The sequence below is a fragment of the Pichia membranifaciens genome, assembly GCF_001661235.1.
Source record: "Pichia membranifaciens NRRL Y-2026 unplaced genomic scaffold PICMEscaffold_1, whole genome shotgun sequence".
NCBI classification, from domain to species: Eukaryota; Fungi; Ascomycota; class Pichiomycetes; order Pichiales; family Pichiaceae; genus Pichia; species Pichia membranifaciens.
Window position 1 is genome coordinate 2,199,653 of NW_017566982.1, and position 13,805 is coordinate 2,213,457.

At 44.0% G+C, this 13,805-nt stretch overlaps 4 protein-coding genes across 4 annotated transcripts; 2 read left to right on the forward strand and 2 right to left on the reverse strand.

Annotated features, from left to right (window-relative positions):
• Positions 1–9: 9 nt before the first annotated feature.
• PICMEDRAFT_14810 (hypothetical protein) lies at positions 10–1,563 on the reverse strand. Its single transcript, XM_019160545.1, has one exon. The coding sequence runs from the start codon at positions 1,261–1,263 to the stop codon at positions 295–297; it is 969 nt and encodes a 322-aa protein (XP_019020458.1). The 5' UTR covers positions 1,264–1,563; the 3' UTR covers positions 10–294.
• A 476-nt stretch (positions 1,564–2,039) lies between these two features.
• PICMEDRAFT_14812 (hypothetical protein) lies at positions 2,040–9,199 on the forward strand. The gene has a single exon (XM_019160546.1). The coding sequence runs from the start codon at positions 2,072–2,074 to the stop codon at positions 9,038–9,040; it is 6,969 nt and encodes a 2,322-aa protein (XP_019020459.1). The 5' UTR covers positions 2,040–2,071; the 3' UTR covers positions 9,041–9,199.
• On the reverse strand, positions 9,155–11,928 carry PICMEDRAFT_70896 (hypothetical protein; the record flags this gene model as incomplete). Its single annotated transcript, XM_019163764.1, has 2 exons — positions 9,155–11,140; positions 11,569–11,928. The coding sequence occupies 2 exons, from the start codon at positions 11,926–11,928 to the stop codon at positions 9,155–9,157; spliced, it is 2,346 nt and encodes a 781-aa protein (XP_019020460.1).
• A 405-nt stretch (positions 11,929–12,333) lies between these two features.
• On the forward strand, positions 12,334–13,251 carry PICMEDRAFT_70897 (hypothetical protein; the record flags this gene model as incomplete). Its single annotated transcript, XM_019163765.1, has 1 exon — positions 12,334–13,251. One exon carries the CDS (start codon positions 12,334–12,336, stop codon positions 13,249–13,251), a length of 918 nt encoding a protein of 305 aa, XP_019020461.1.
• Positions 13,252–13,805: the final 554 nt, after the last annotated feature.

Sequence of the window (13,805 nt, forward strand, 5' to 3'; positions counted from 1 at the left end):
AAATATCAAGTACGCGTAATTCGAGGCTTAAAGCTAGTTTCGTGTTTTACAACAGTAAGCTTGTACAGAGAGAGTCCAAGTGAAGTTCACAAAAATATTAGACCTGGTCTATATAGTTTACATATTTATGTCGTTATATTAACAGCAAGTATTGGTTATATTGCCATGTCGGTATCTCATTGCGATAATGTTGTATTACCCCAGAAACTTGGTAGCAAAAAAGGACAGTAACGTAACTTAAAGTTGGGTGGTAAGTACAAAATACTAGCGGTCTGCCAAGCCGGATCCATAGGATCAGATTTCGACTACTTTTGGAGTGGTGAATATCATGGCGCACGTCAACCTCCTCCGATGCCTGCTATTTGTGTGTGGACTCCTGTTTCCGGTACTGTTAGGAGATACGGAATCTCGCATCGACGTCGAGCTGGACCTACTTTTGGAAGGGAGCGCAGCCGGAGCTGAACTTTCGGAGAGCTCCGAGTCTGGGGAGGGAGCCGGGTCCAATCCGGGGATGTGGTAATGTGTGTTGTTGAAGTGGCTTCTCTTGCGCTGGTTCTGGAAGTAGCTGCTCAGCCTCTGGTCGTTCTGTCTTATGCGGGAATCTATTTTCGAATTGATCATTCCAAACTCGTCTGCCTCGTCTGCATAGATCCACGGATATGAGAAGTGTCTGTATTTCCTGTGGCGCATGTGTGGTGGAATTGGAGAAGCAACTGATTCTGCGTCTGATAGCAAGGCTTCCTCGTCGTCTGCTCCATCGCCGTCATCGCTGATGCAGGGTCTCGCTGGTGGTGCAGTCGTCAGCGTTGCTGGCCGTGGTACAGCGGCACCGTGTTCGTCGCCCTGTGCGTTACCCTGTGCGTCACCCTGTGTGTTCTGGTTCAAGATCGCAGAGTCGCTTTTGTGTCTATAGTAGACCAACGAGCCAATCATCGGCACAGAGCCGCTGCCTTCTCCTCCCCGTGGTCGCAACGAGGCGACGTCCAAGTCGTCGAGAGATACTCTTCTCGAATGGAGTCCCTCGTCCGCCGTCTGCTGGCTCTGCGAACCGTTGTTCATGTCGCTAGTGCACCACATGCTGCGTGTGTGTCCCATGGAAGAGCCTTGCAGGCTTTCTGACGGACGTTTGTCGTTCTCCTCGAACGCCCTCATCGAGGGGTGGGGGCTGCGCTGTTGTTTTCGGAAGGCATCATTGGGACTACCCGCAGCAGAGTTTCGGTCCGGACCTTGTTCTGTCACAATTAGCGACACTCTTCTCTGCATTGCTGTTTGAGTGCGTGTATGTGTGTGTCTGTGTTTGCTTCTGTGTTTCTTGTATCCGCTGCACACTGTTGCGGAGCAGAAACCTAAGAAGAAGGACGATGCAGAGGGTTACGGGAGAAAAATACGAGATCACGGACGGAATCAAGACTTGCAAGAGTAGAGAGGAAAACCTTGCTCTCCTGTAAAGGGGCCTGTCATCGCAGGACAAGCTGTCACACAGCCTGTTCAGTACGGGGATCACGGTTGTTGCATGACAATGTGTGGTGCGAGCGATAAGGTGACCTGTCCACGGCAGACTGTGTGGGGTTACACAGGGGCCGGGAAAAAGAAAAAAAACGGGGAGAGCAGGAAAATGAAAAATGAAAAATAAATGGAAAAGTTGGGACCGAGTTTTTCTAGAAAGAGGGCAATGCCCAGACGGAGGGGAAGAGCGTCCTTATTTTAGAGCTGAGACAGCGAGCGTCCTTTGTTGTTGTTATCTCCCAGATCCACATGTAGCCGCCCGTGCATGGTTCAGCCAGGGCTGGTAAGCTGGCCGCCATGCCAGCCCGTTCCGGGCGGAGTCGAGCCGTTTCAGGTACGCGGTGGTTGCTCTGGCTCTTGTCGTCGTCCCATGCGCTCCATCCGTGCACCGCTGGCTCCGCCTGCCGGCTCGTTTCTAATGCGCGTGTGCTCCCTGCAAAAAGATGCTGAGCATTGGTTGACGTGTAGTAACCAGATCCATTCCATGTACATGTAGAAACACATGGAAGTCTTCTAGGCCAAGCAATTGCTCTGTGCACAGGAACACGAACTGTCTTCTGGCACAATGGACAGAGAAGAGCTCTCCTTTGAGACCTGGAGGCCGCATCTCGTCTACAACAACGACACTGACGCAAATGATCTCAGTTACGAGAAGTCGCAGGCGTATCTCTTTGACAAGTTGACCCGTCTGCATCTGGCACTGCAGCCGATCAACGCAGCGTACAGGCCGGAGCTGGCAGACGACTTGGTGTTTGCGTTTGACCAGATCAACGCGTTGCTGGACTACCTGGTGCACACGTACGAAAAGTCGAAGCACATCAAGCTGTTATCGGTGAACATCAACAACCTCATTGCAAAGACTATCACCTTTGATTTGAGCGTCATGATGAAGAACGGGCACGAAAAATTCAACATCTTGCTTATCGAGCTGGTGAACAAGCTCAGCGACCTCTTTCTGGCCAACCTGAAGAAAATATCCATGTCGAAAAACTGGTTCTCCTCGCTAAAGCACTTGGCAGTGATTGTCCTGCACTACGTCTTCACCAAGTTCAACGGCTTCTTAAACAACGCGAAAAATCCGCTTCTCACGGCGTTGTACAAGCACCTCAGCAAGGCCAATGACTCCTACAACTCCTCCATAGAGAGCGGTGTCTTCAAATCTAACTTCTTCTCGGATATGATTCATTTGGTCGATATCATTTTGACCCACGATAACAGCAACTTGATCTTGGATGAGAAGCTGTTCAACAGACTGCTCAAGTTGTTTAAGTTTGTGACGAAACAGAACGCTTCTTCTTCCTCGTCATTGTCCTCTTCTTCCTCCTCCGTGCCGTCCACATCCGTGCCTGCGTCTTCTAACACTTCGTTGTATACCTACCCGTTAGTCTCAATCCTTCATTCATTCTCCATCTTAGTGTCACTTCTTAAGTCGGACAGGTACATCTCCAGTTTGAGCTCAAGCAAGAAATCGGCAATTACTTCTACCAAATACATGTCCTCCATCAAAGAGCATACATCTGTGATGTTCAAGGCAATGGACACCGATCACAAGAAATTAAAACTTTGCTTAACTAAGAACCTGTCCGACTTGTTGGTCTTTACGTTTGTGGTATTTGGTGCCAACATAAAAGATATCGATTTTGCATTGGATTCCTGCATAACTTTTCTTCTTGCCGAGTATAGGAAATCCTCCACCACTTCAAATGTCAAATCCTCTTTGATAGAAACACTCATTCAGTTTATTTCTAAACTAAATCTCTATTATCAAACGAGTCGGGTGAAAATTTCCAGAAAGGAAAGTCATGCCAACTTTGTCTCGTACAAGTTTTTTGACATCATGAATATTATCTACTCGAACTTATTTGAATTTCCTACGTTGGATCCTTCAAAGAAAAGAAAACTAACGAAGGAAGAACAGTCAGAACATTACATTCTCATAAATAATACAATTGCTATGAACTTTGCTATCAAGACATTGAACCATCTAGATTTGATTCACAAATTCATGATTGATGAGTTGGACAACGATATCAATAAACTCATAGTTTTATCAAAGATAATTTTGGGCAATTCTTCGACAGAGGATAAGATTCGTGTACAATGTTTATCCCAGGTTGTAGATGGCGATAATATTCTCAACGTGTGGTACGCAGCAAACTTACTGAAATTTGCTCAAATACTAATCGAAGACTTGAACGAATTCATTCTATCCGATCATGGTAATCTTTCAACATCTAATATCAACAGCGATATTGCATCTCAATTAATAAACAAAATTAGCAGTCTATGTGTGAATAAGAACTTCAGGGTGCGTGTCATTTCTGTTGAAACTTTGGTTAAATTATTGAGAGTCAAACCGGATATGAGTTTCGGTATAATGAACGAATCTCTAAAAAAGCTCACTTCTGCATTTGACATAAGCGGAAAGTCTGTAAATGAAGAGTATAAAGGGTCTTTCAATGATAATTACTCCAATTCCTATCTAATTGTCTCTATTTTATCATTCTCATCGAAAGACTACATCACTTCTGATTTTGTCTTGAAGGTATTTACTCTCTCCTTGGAGTTTTTGAAAAAGTTCAATACTTCGGTTGTTTCGACCAACCTGCTTGGTTCGAGTTCCGGAGTTACTATTTCAAACTTGAACTACGAAAAACAATTAGTTTCTTGGATTTTATTGCTCGGATTATTCAACTATGCTTCCAACGATGAAAACACAAAATCAAATAATTTGTTTCTACAAGACCCAACCCAGTTTTTGACTATATGGAAAAACTTACTAGCTCATACTATTCCTAAGGGATTCATACAGATTGACCAAAAAACAAAGGGAATCACGAATATAAGTGAGATTATGAAAATCATTGAAATCAAGAATCAATCACTGGTTTGTCTTATTGCATATATAAGTTACATGAATTCGAGTGGTGGATTACAGAATGATGACTTAATTAGGCAGTTGAACCAAATACTCATCAAAAGCTACACTTTCATTTCCACTTTCACCTCCGAACTATCTGGCATGAATGTCCCACAATTCTTAGACAACTCCCTGTGTGGTAACAAATTGAGGATCTTCGAAGCTTACTTAAAGTTGCTTCCACACTTGAACATAAAAAATGAAATAAACTCGACTCTTCTTCTAGATATTGTCAAAAAATTTTGTGATATTGAGAAATTTAGATATCAGTTTAAAGACCCATTTGGAAAATTTATCAAGACATCCAAAAAGAGAATACACGTCAACTCTATTTCTGAGTATTCGATTTATTACATTGACGATGGAGTTTGGTATGGGCTTACAAGTAAATTCAATAATTTCAAGATCGATGAGTTGATGATTAAGGATAAAACATACAAGGTGGTCAATAACAGAAGTGAGTCGGATATTGATCTAGTTCCTTTTCACACTCAATTTTTAGTCGAGTCACCTCACATACAAAGTAATTTATCAAATATTTTGGTTTTTGATGATACTGCTGAATCCAGGAATTTTAATTTTTTGAATCATTCTTTATTACACGATGCTTTCATGCTACTATATAATAATTCATATGATGTTGGCTACACGGATACCATGAAATATCCTGTTCCGACAGATACTATGACTATTGATACCTCCATTGAGTTGTTTGCAATATCATTTCCTCACCTTTCTTCAAAAATCCAGCTATCTGTTTTGGAATCAATAAGAAGTTTTGTCTTTTATAAAATGAAGGAAAGTAGGTCAATAGAGTCTACAAATTTTGATGAATCAGAGGAAGGTAGTATCAAACTTGAGTTTTCATTAATGTTGAGAAAAAAAGCCATATCAATAAATACATCAATTGCTTTCCACAGTCTTCTAAACTACATGTTAAGGTTTAATACAAACATGAGTAAAAAGTTGAGCCTCAAAAAAGAGGTTGCCAATTTGATTATTGAGACCTTAAAGAATATCAATTTTGAAGATATTTATCTAGTCAACTTGAATTCAGAAAGTATTGGTATTTGCTGCTCGTTAATCGATGATAGTTCTGTTCAAGAGGAGATGTTGAATAATCAAGTTTCTATCATCATTAACTCTATTGCCGAAAGCTCAAATCCAAATGTTAGAGCTTTTAACATCAAAACGTTGTCACAGCTAACCAAATTTTCCAGCATGATAAACACAAGTAGTATAACTAAAACGATTTTTACTTTACTGCTTGACCCTCATCCTATTGTTCACGCTGCCTCTTTGCAATCTCTTGATACATTTCTAAGTGGGAAATCTAATTTGGAAATATCGAGTAATTTGACTCATGTTATCATCGACTATCTGGAAAAAATTTGGCTGAATGATAATTTTGGTATCAGATCAGCTACTACCATTTCCTCAAATATCAATTTCAGAGAACACTCAAACTCAGTTAATATGATGGTTAAATTAGTAAGGTCGCTTATCAATACTGCCGGACCAACGATAAGATTATGGAGTGACGAGTTGAAATCAAAACTTTCTAACATTTTGTTCAATTTTCAGTTTCTGGTTACTTTCGATTACGAAATAGTTGTCAGGGAGCTACTAAAAATTTATGAAGAGTTGCTTGTTTTTGACAAAACTATCATAAATATGAGCAACTACAAAATGTTAACAAAGTTACTCATTATAAATAATTTCAAAATTGGAGTATATGGACACTCATTGAGTAACATCCCATTCGACGATGAGTATGATAACGAAAACACACATGAATGTTTTCCATGTACCACTAGTTCTAAACTTTTGAACATCTCTCTAGAATCTGCATTTCAATTATTCAAGTTGGAAGACGAAGGCATAATTGATGATGATTTTGAAAATCTATTATGGATTGCATTGGAGATAGATCCTGGCAACGAATCTATTCAAAACATTGTCACGATTTTGCTTGAGGATTCTATGAAAAAGTCGAGTGAAGAAAAGTTTGGATGGTTCAACAAGCTTCTTAATTATTTCAATATCTCTAAAGCAGCGCTGTTAAGCCCATTGATGAAGACTTTTGTCAAAAGGATAAACAATGGTGGTATGTATTTTCATATTCCAATTAGTGAGACAAAAGCCACTTCTTCCAAAAAAAATAGCAATAACAATAATAAGGAGACTGTCAGCAACAAGATTTCAAATAATGCTGAAGATATGGATGCTGAGCTAGCTGAAGCTGAGGAAACACTTACTTCCGAACAGCCTAAGCGCAGTTCTGAATTTTCAAATAGTCGTGAAAATGAAGAAGAAGATGATGATGATGATGATGATTACAATGGTAATAAACTGAAGATAGGAGCTAATGAAGATGATATGATTAATATATTGGATTTATCAAATGAACAGGTGAACTGGAAGTTCAAGTTATTCATCATTGAATTATTGAACAAACTTCTCTCATTTTGTAAAACGGACCAAAAGCTGAAATTGAGTTTGTCTAAAAAAATACCAGAGTTTGTGAGAATTTCATTCATCTCTTCTAGCTCTAATTTGATTACACTAAGAATATCGTCGTTGAAATTATTAGGTGAAATTATTGAGCTTTATTCTGACATGTCCGATCCTCTTTATCCAGATGTTTCAATCCTCGATCAACAGCAAGCCCAAATTATGAGTACCATCACTCCATCATTTAATAAAGGCTCAACCGTCGAGCTTGCAGGTGAAGGTATAGTTTTGTCTTCAAAGTTTATCAGCAGCAATATAACAGATATTAGAAAAGTTGGGCGGATTATCAAGATATTAACAACTAGCTTGGAGAATTTGGCAATCACAGCAAAAGGAAGTCCTGGATCTAATGAAAAAGAAAACACTTTCACCAAAATTGGTGACTTGCTTATCTTGACAAAGAGATCTGAAAATAAAATTAAAATTTATGTTCTTCAAGCATGGGCTAGAATGATGATTTTAAACGAATCCAACGATAATTCAAATGCCGAGTTGAACACCTTAGTTCAAAACTATGCTAAGGTTCTTATTCCATTATGGGTCCACACAATCAGGGAGTATGCTATGCTCAAGTACGGTACTCTTAAAGACCTTAATTTTGACGAATCTAACGAAGGGTTGGATTTAGGAATCTATGAAGGATGTTGGGTTGACCTTGTCGAAGCAATTGGTATCGTAATCGATGACAAGAACCACTACAGCTATTTGGTTAATATTTTAGGTGATGACATTGGAAAGCTATTCATGGTAATTTTCAGCTTATGCTTAGAGTATATTACAAAGAGATCCAACAAGATGAAGCTGAATTACTCTCCAGATGACATGAGGATCCTGAAATCGCTAAGAAAATTAATGAAATTAGAATTGTCCATCAAGATATTGTTCAATGACTACATTTTTGCTGAATTTGTCGATATAATTAACAAGCTTATTTTAGTTTCAACAGAGAGCTCTACAGTTGATCTGTTGAGCACGATAGACGAGTTGTTGAAAGACATATTTTTATTATATTTCAATGATCTCAGGCTCAGTCAAACGGATGAAAATAAGCAGGAGAAGTCGCCTGAAGAAATTTACTCAGACTTTGACAAATTATTTGAACTCTTGAGGCTTGTTATCAAAATTGTCACCTCGAAATTGGCATTCATCAAATACAAAGAGATCAGTCATAACACTTGTATTAACCTGGATGGTGCAGATTTGGTTTTGATTAAAAAGTGTTTCACATCCTTTATTGAGATGATAAACAAATTACCGCCGCCGATTCAAAAAGACCTTTACTCGAATCTAGTATACATGCAAGTTTTGATCCATGAACTAAACGATGCAAAGTTGTTAACAATTCTATTACCAGTTTTCCAGAAAAGTTTAGCCAATTACAAAAACTTGATGAATGATGACGATACAGATGATAATAAGAATTTGAGAAATCTGTTCAAAATCTTTAAAATTCAAGATAGCTCAAAAGAAAACCAACTCTTGACTTTCATTATACTAAAAACCATTCCGGATATTCACCTTGGTGAAAGTGATATTGAAATAATTAATACGATGATAGTTTCAGGGTTATCGTCAAAAGATTCTAATTTGATATCACTATCTGTTCAAACAGTTAAGTCGATAATTGAACACATTGAATACACCGAATCCTCTAGCTCTGCGAATTCCAAAAGGATACTCATGAAATTGATACCACTGCTGATAGATACGATGTCCAAAGATGACGTAGAATTGACTGAGCCAAGATTATTCATTGAGATTTTTGTAATTTTTATTAGAAAAATCCATAATTTTGATTCTGGGGTTGCTGCGGAATCAACAAAGCTAGACTCAAGTTATCAGCTAGTATTACCTATATTAGTTTTTTTCAACTCAAGATTCGGGTATGAGAGCTATATCCATGACAAACTTTTAGAATTGGTTGAAATTGATCCAGCTGTTTTTAAAAAAACAATTAAAAATTCTAACGATAGTTTAAAATCAGCTATCCAGAGGTTGGTAAATGTGAACCATGTTGAAGGAGAGAGCGAGTCGGGTGAAATTCCGAACAATGCATCTACCTCTAAGGAGGCGCATATTGAGTTGAAAACTTTTGGCTGATACTACTAAAAGTTGTGTAAACTGTTTACCTGTTATACCTGATTTAATTAATTATTCATATTTATTTACTTGCAAAGTGATTATTATTTAGTCCAGTTGATTCATAAGCAAGAATCACCTCCTTCTGGCAACGCAGAAATTGTTCATTTTGACTTCACCGACAATGTAACTAAAGTTTTCGTTGATAAATGCCTGAAGCGTGTTCAAATTGGCATACAATCCATCGAACATTTTGGTTCCATCGGCATCTTCGATTCCATACATTTCCATCAACTTTCTGTTGAGTTCAATGGTCGATAGGTCAGATTGCAACTTGAACCATGGTTTGACAATGAAATCGTCTATAAAACTCTTGATACTGAGAGATTTCTCGATTCCGGAGGAATTATCAGCATCTAAAATTGTTTCACAGTATAAAATTTCCCACTCTGGATTTTCCAAAGATGTAGCATCCTTGGCAGAATATTTCATATCGATGTCAACATAGAAGCTGCATTCAGAGCTTGAAACAACAAAATCCGGGTTGTATTTATTCATGTTGTTAAAGCCTGCTGGGATGGCTGAAGTGGTCTTAACTAATCCTTCAAAAGAATGGACTGCAGGTTCGAGGAAGTCTCCAGGAAGCATTCCATCAAAAGAAGACTGTGTAAATTTCAAGCGCTGGTTATCGTTGAGAAAAAGGGAGGAAGGGTAGTGGTACCATTCCCTGCCAATGCAGACGTTTTCAATTACGGAGGAATGGTTATCGACTGTTGAATCAGATAAATATTTGAATACGTTGATTGGAGCCGAGTAGTTTGTGTTCATGTTATTAACTCTTGTCAAGAACAAAAAAACTGTTGTCGACAAAACGACATAGTTCAAGATTTTCTTTGTGATCTTGGTAAAGCAGTTTACATTGAAAGTTTCACAGGACATGAACTGGGCAAAGGAAATCGAGATGAGATGATAAATCGGGTACATGAAACGTTCTTCCTTGTGAGCCTGGGAAACAAAAATACCAAACCAGATTAGCAAAGGCAGTTTGTAAATGACTAACTGGTATCTGTTGAAAAGTGTCAAGAAATTGAGTGCACCAATGACGAAAAAAATGTGGAAGTTCAACAACAAGTTCTTGAAGTACCAGAGGAAGTCTTCTGTTCCAAAGATGTCAGGACCAGTAGAATCGGACGCGTGGAACACGTTGTAAGACAAGATGTTGAACCCAACATAAGCTGTTTTCTTGTAGAACAAGGAGTCGAATTGTGCAATGAAATATGCGATGAAAAAGACGCAAGATAGGCCGGACAATAGATAGATGGAAAATAGTCTCATGACGCTATAATCGTTTTTCAAAACGGATTTAGGGGAGAACACGAGGGAGTTGATCAAGCTGTAGGTGATGAAAGGAACAATCAACACCATTGAGAATGGCCACCCGACAAAGCCTGCGACGGCAGTCAATAGTGTTGCCATCGTGTACGATTTGGTGATCAAAGGGCTGGAGACTCTGTATAGGTTCAAGAGCATGTTGGTGCGAGGAGCCAACTCGTCAACCTGGGGCGCATCCTTGATGGTGTTCGCCTTGTCTTCCAAGTTGACCAATTCTGTATCGATGCTCGAGATGAATTTTTCGGTGTTAAAGAAGTGGATAATGTATGTGGTGGATATGATGCCGAACAAAAGGGTGTACGAGCTTGGGAGGATGCTGACTGCAGCCTGGTACATGCCCGGGGACAGTATCTGCGAAAGGAGAAACCAGTTCTGGATGTTTTTGTTGAGGAACTTCAGGCTTTTGGAGAGCTTGATCTCGGCCAGGGTGAAGGATGCGGCGAGAATGACACGGACCAGATAGAAGAGAGTGTACGAGGGGACAGCCACGTGGTAGAGGCTGAGGGCGTACTTGAGCCAACTGATCGGATAGATGAGCAGGGAATACTGGGCAAGGTAGGCGTACGACCGGATGGCGTATTCTGGAGAGTACTCCCAGGTCTGCTTGCCGAAAAATCTCGTCAAGAAGTTCAACGGTTCCCAGAAGTTGAACACTTCGTCGCAGTCGGGGATGATCGCGTAGACAGCGGCATGGAGACGGGTCAGCAGGAGCGTCGTGTAGAGCACGTACTGTAGCATTGCGGGGTCGGTGCGTGATGGCGGAGCAGCAGGGCGGCAGGAGCCGGCAATAAGAGGGAAGAAGCAAACACGGTCCGGACAGACGCCGGAAGTAAATAAATACACGGATTCTGATGATGGTGGAAAGAACGGGCCACATGTCCTGGACGGGCGCGCTTACGTAACGCGGGAGCCGGATTTTACAAAAGTGCTTGTTGTACAACGACGTATACTGGGAGAAGTGTATAAAGTAGACAAATAAATAACGGATGGGGGAGGTGACGGTGGCCGGGGACGCCATGCGCAGCGGCGGTGGGTCCAGAGAATAATAGAAGGGTGCTGGTGGGGCCCGTGGGGCCCTTCGGGCCCAGACACTAGTTGTATCTGTCCTTGGAGTTGGCGTTCCACAGCAGGCCGTCCTTGTCCAACTGCTTGCCGACCAGGACCGTGTGTGGAGGGTGGAACTCGTTCTTGTCCGAGTACGTGTTCTTGACCTCCCACCATGGCACGTCCTTCATGATCTCGGCCTCTCTGTTGTAGTACGCCAACGATCTTCTGAGCACGTCTCTGTCCTGCTCCGCCTGCAACAGAGGCAAGACGTTGATTCTCGCCCAGAGCTTCTCTCTCGAGAGCTCCACCTGTTCTCTGTTGCCCTCGATGATCTTGTAGAACCCGTACGACGACATTGCGACGAGAAGACCGAGCCAGACCGATGGTCTGAACCCTCTCGAAGGGAGGTTTCTCTTCCATTGGAGCTTCTCGTAGCCCTGCGTAGGGGCAAGGTCTTGGTGGTGGGCCATCGTGTCTGTGTGTGTGTGTGTGTTAGCGCGTGCTGTGCTTGCAACCGACTCTGCTGTTTTGTCTGAGACTGTTTCTCTGTTCCTCTTTCCCTCTGTCCCTTCTGCCTCTGCTGCTGCTGTGTTCTCTTGTGCCCTGTACAAAGCTCAGCGCTTTCGCATTGGGGGAGAAGCGCAAAAAGGAGGGGGGGAAATGTCGGTGCACTGGTGTAAAATGGCGCCAGGGGTCGATCGACCCAAAAAAACGGAAATCCGGGGCCCCGGGCTCCGGGGATGCCGGCGGGGCGGGCCCTGGGGTGGTGAAGAGGACGTGGCAGCAGAAGAAGAGGAAGAACAGGAGGGCCAGCGGGGCCAGCGGGCCCGACAGAAGGCAGAAAGCGGCAGCAGAAAGTCAGCAGCAGCAGCAGGATGACAGTGAAGATTACGACACACGAACAGGCGAAGACGCTGATCGAAACGCACGACACGTTTCTGTTTGACTGCGACGGGGTGATCTGGATCGGGGACGAGCTGCTTCCGCACGTGAAGGAGACGATTGGCTTGCTGCAGGCGCTCGGGAAGACGCCAATCTTCGTGTCGAACAACAGCACGAAGGCGCGGACAGACTACGTGGCGAAGCTAGCGGGGTTCGGGATCGGCGGGATCGAGACGAGCCAGATCATCAACTCGGCGTACTCGACGGCGATCTACGTGCACGAGGTGCTCCGGCTGCCGAAGGACCAGAAGGTGTGGGTGCTTGGGCAGAGCGGGATCACCGCAGAGCTGCAGCTGCTCGGGTACGAGACGGTGACGTTCGACGACCTGGAGGCGGCGGCGGCGGCCCGTGGGGCGGCGCCGCTGGCGATGGAGGACGTCCACGAGCTCGTCGACCCGGGCGTCGGCTGCGTCGTCGTCGGGCTCGACTTCCAGCTCACGTACCTCAAGCTCGGCGTCACGCTGCAGCACCTCCTCGACGGCAAGACGCCCTTCATCGCCACGAACATCGACTCGACGTTCCCCTTCAAGAGCACGCGGCTGCCCGGCGCCGGGGCCATCGTCGAGACGGTGGCCTTTGCCAGCGGCAGAGAGCCCGACGCCATCTGCGGCAAGCCCAACGCCGGCATGATGGACTCCATCCTGGCGCACCACCGCCTCGACAAGACCCGCACCGTCATGGTCGGCGACCGCTTGAACACCGACATGCGTTTCGGCAGCGCCAACGGCATCGACACGCTCCTCGTGCTCACGGGCATCGACCGCGAGGCCAGCGTCGCCGCCGGCCACGACGACGTCTCCTTCTACGCCAACGCCCTTGGCGACCTCTACACCCTCTATAACTCTGTCTAGACGGCCAACTCGGAGCTCACCGAAACATGTTCCGCTTACGTAACCCCGTCCGTCTCCTGCGGCTCCGTCCGAGGCCCGCCGAGGCAGGTTAGCTCCAGCTCCGTGCCGTGCCCGTGCCAGCACAAGGCCTGCCCCTCCTGCTGCCTGCGTGTTCTGCCTGCTGTGTACCTCTTCGCCACAAGAATAACCCCGTCCGAACGTACTGCCTGCCCCCATACCCTTCCTCCCCTCCTCCCCTCCGCCGGGGGTCTTCTTCCGCCCGCCCTCGCGTCTTGCTCTGACGTCGTTGGATTGACAGAGAGACTGACATCACAACTTTCTCCACCTCCGCCGCAGAAAAGACGCCGACGCCGACGCCGGGAGAGGACACAGAAGACGCCCTGTAGAGAGCCGGACACGCGTGGACACGACCCTTCTGGCACACGACACAACACAGCACCGGGACCTCAACTGGACACTCGGCTACTCACACAGACACAACCCCCTCCTGCACCACAGCAGCACGCTACGCCCCCCACACACAGTCGCCACCACGCACGGACCTCCCCTCTGCA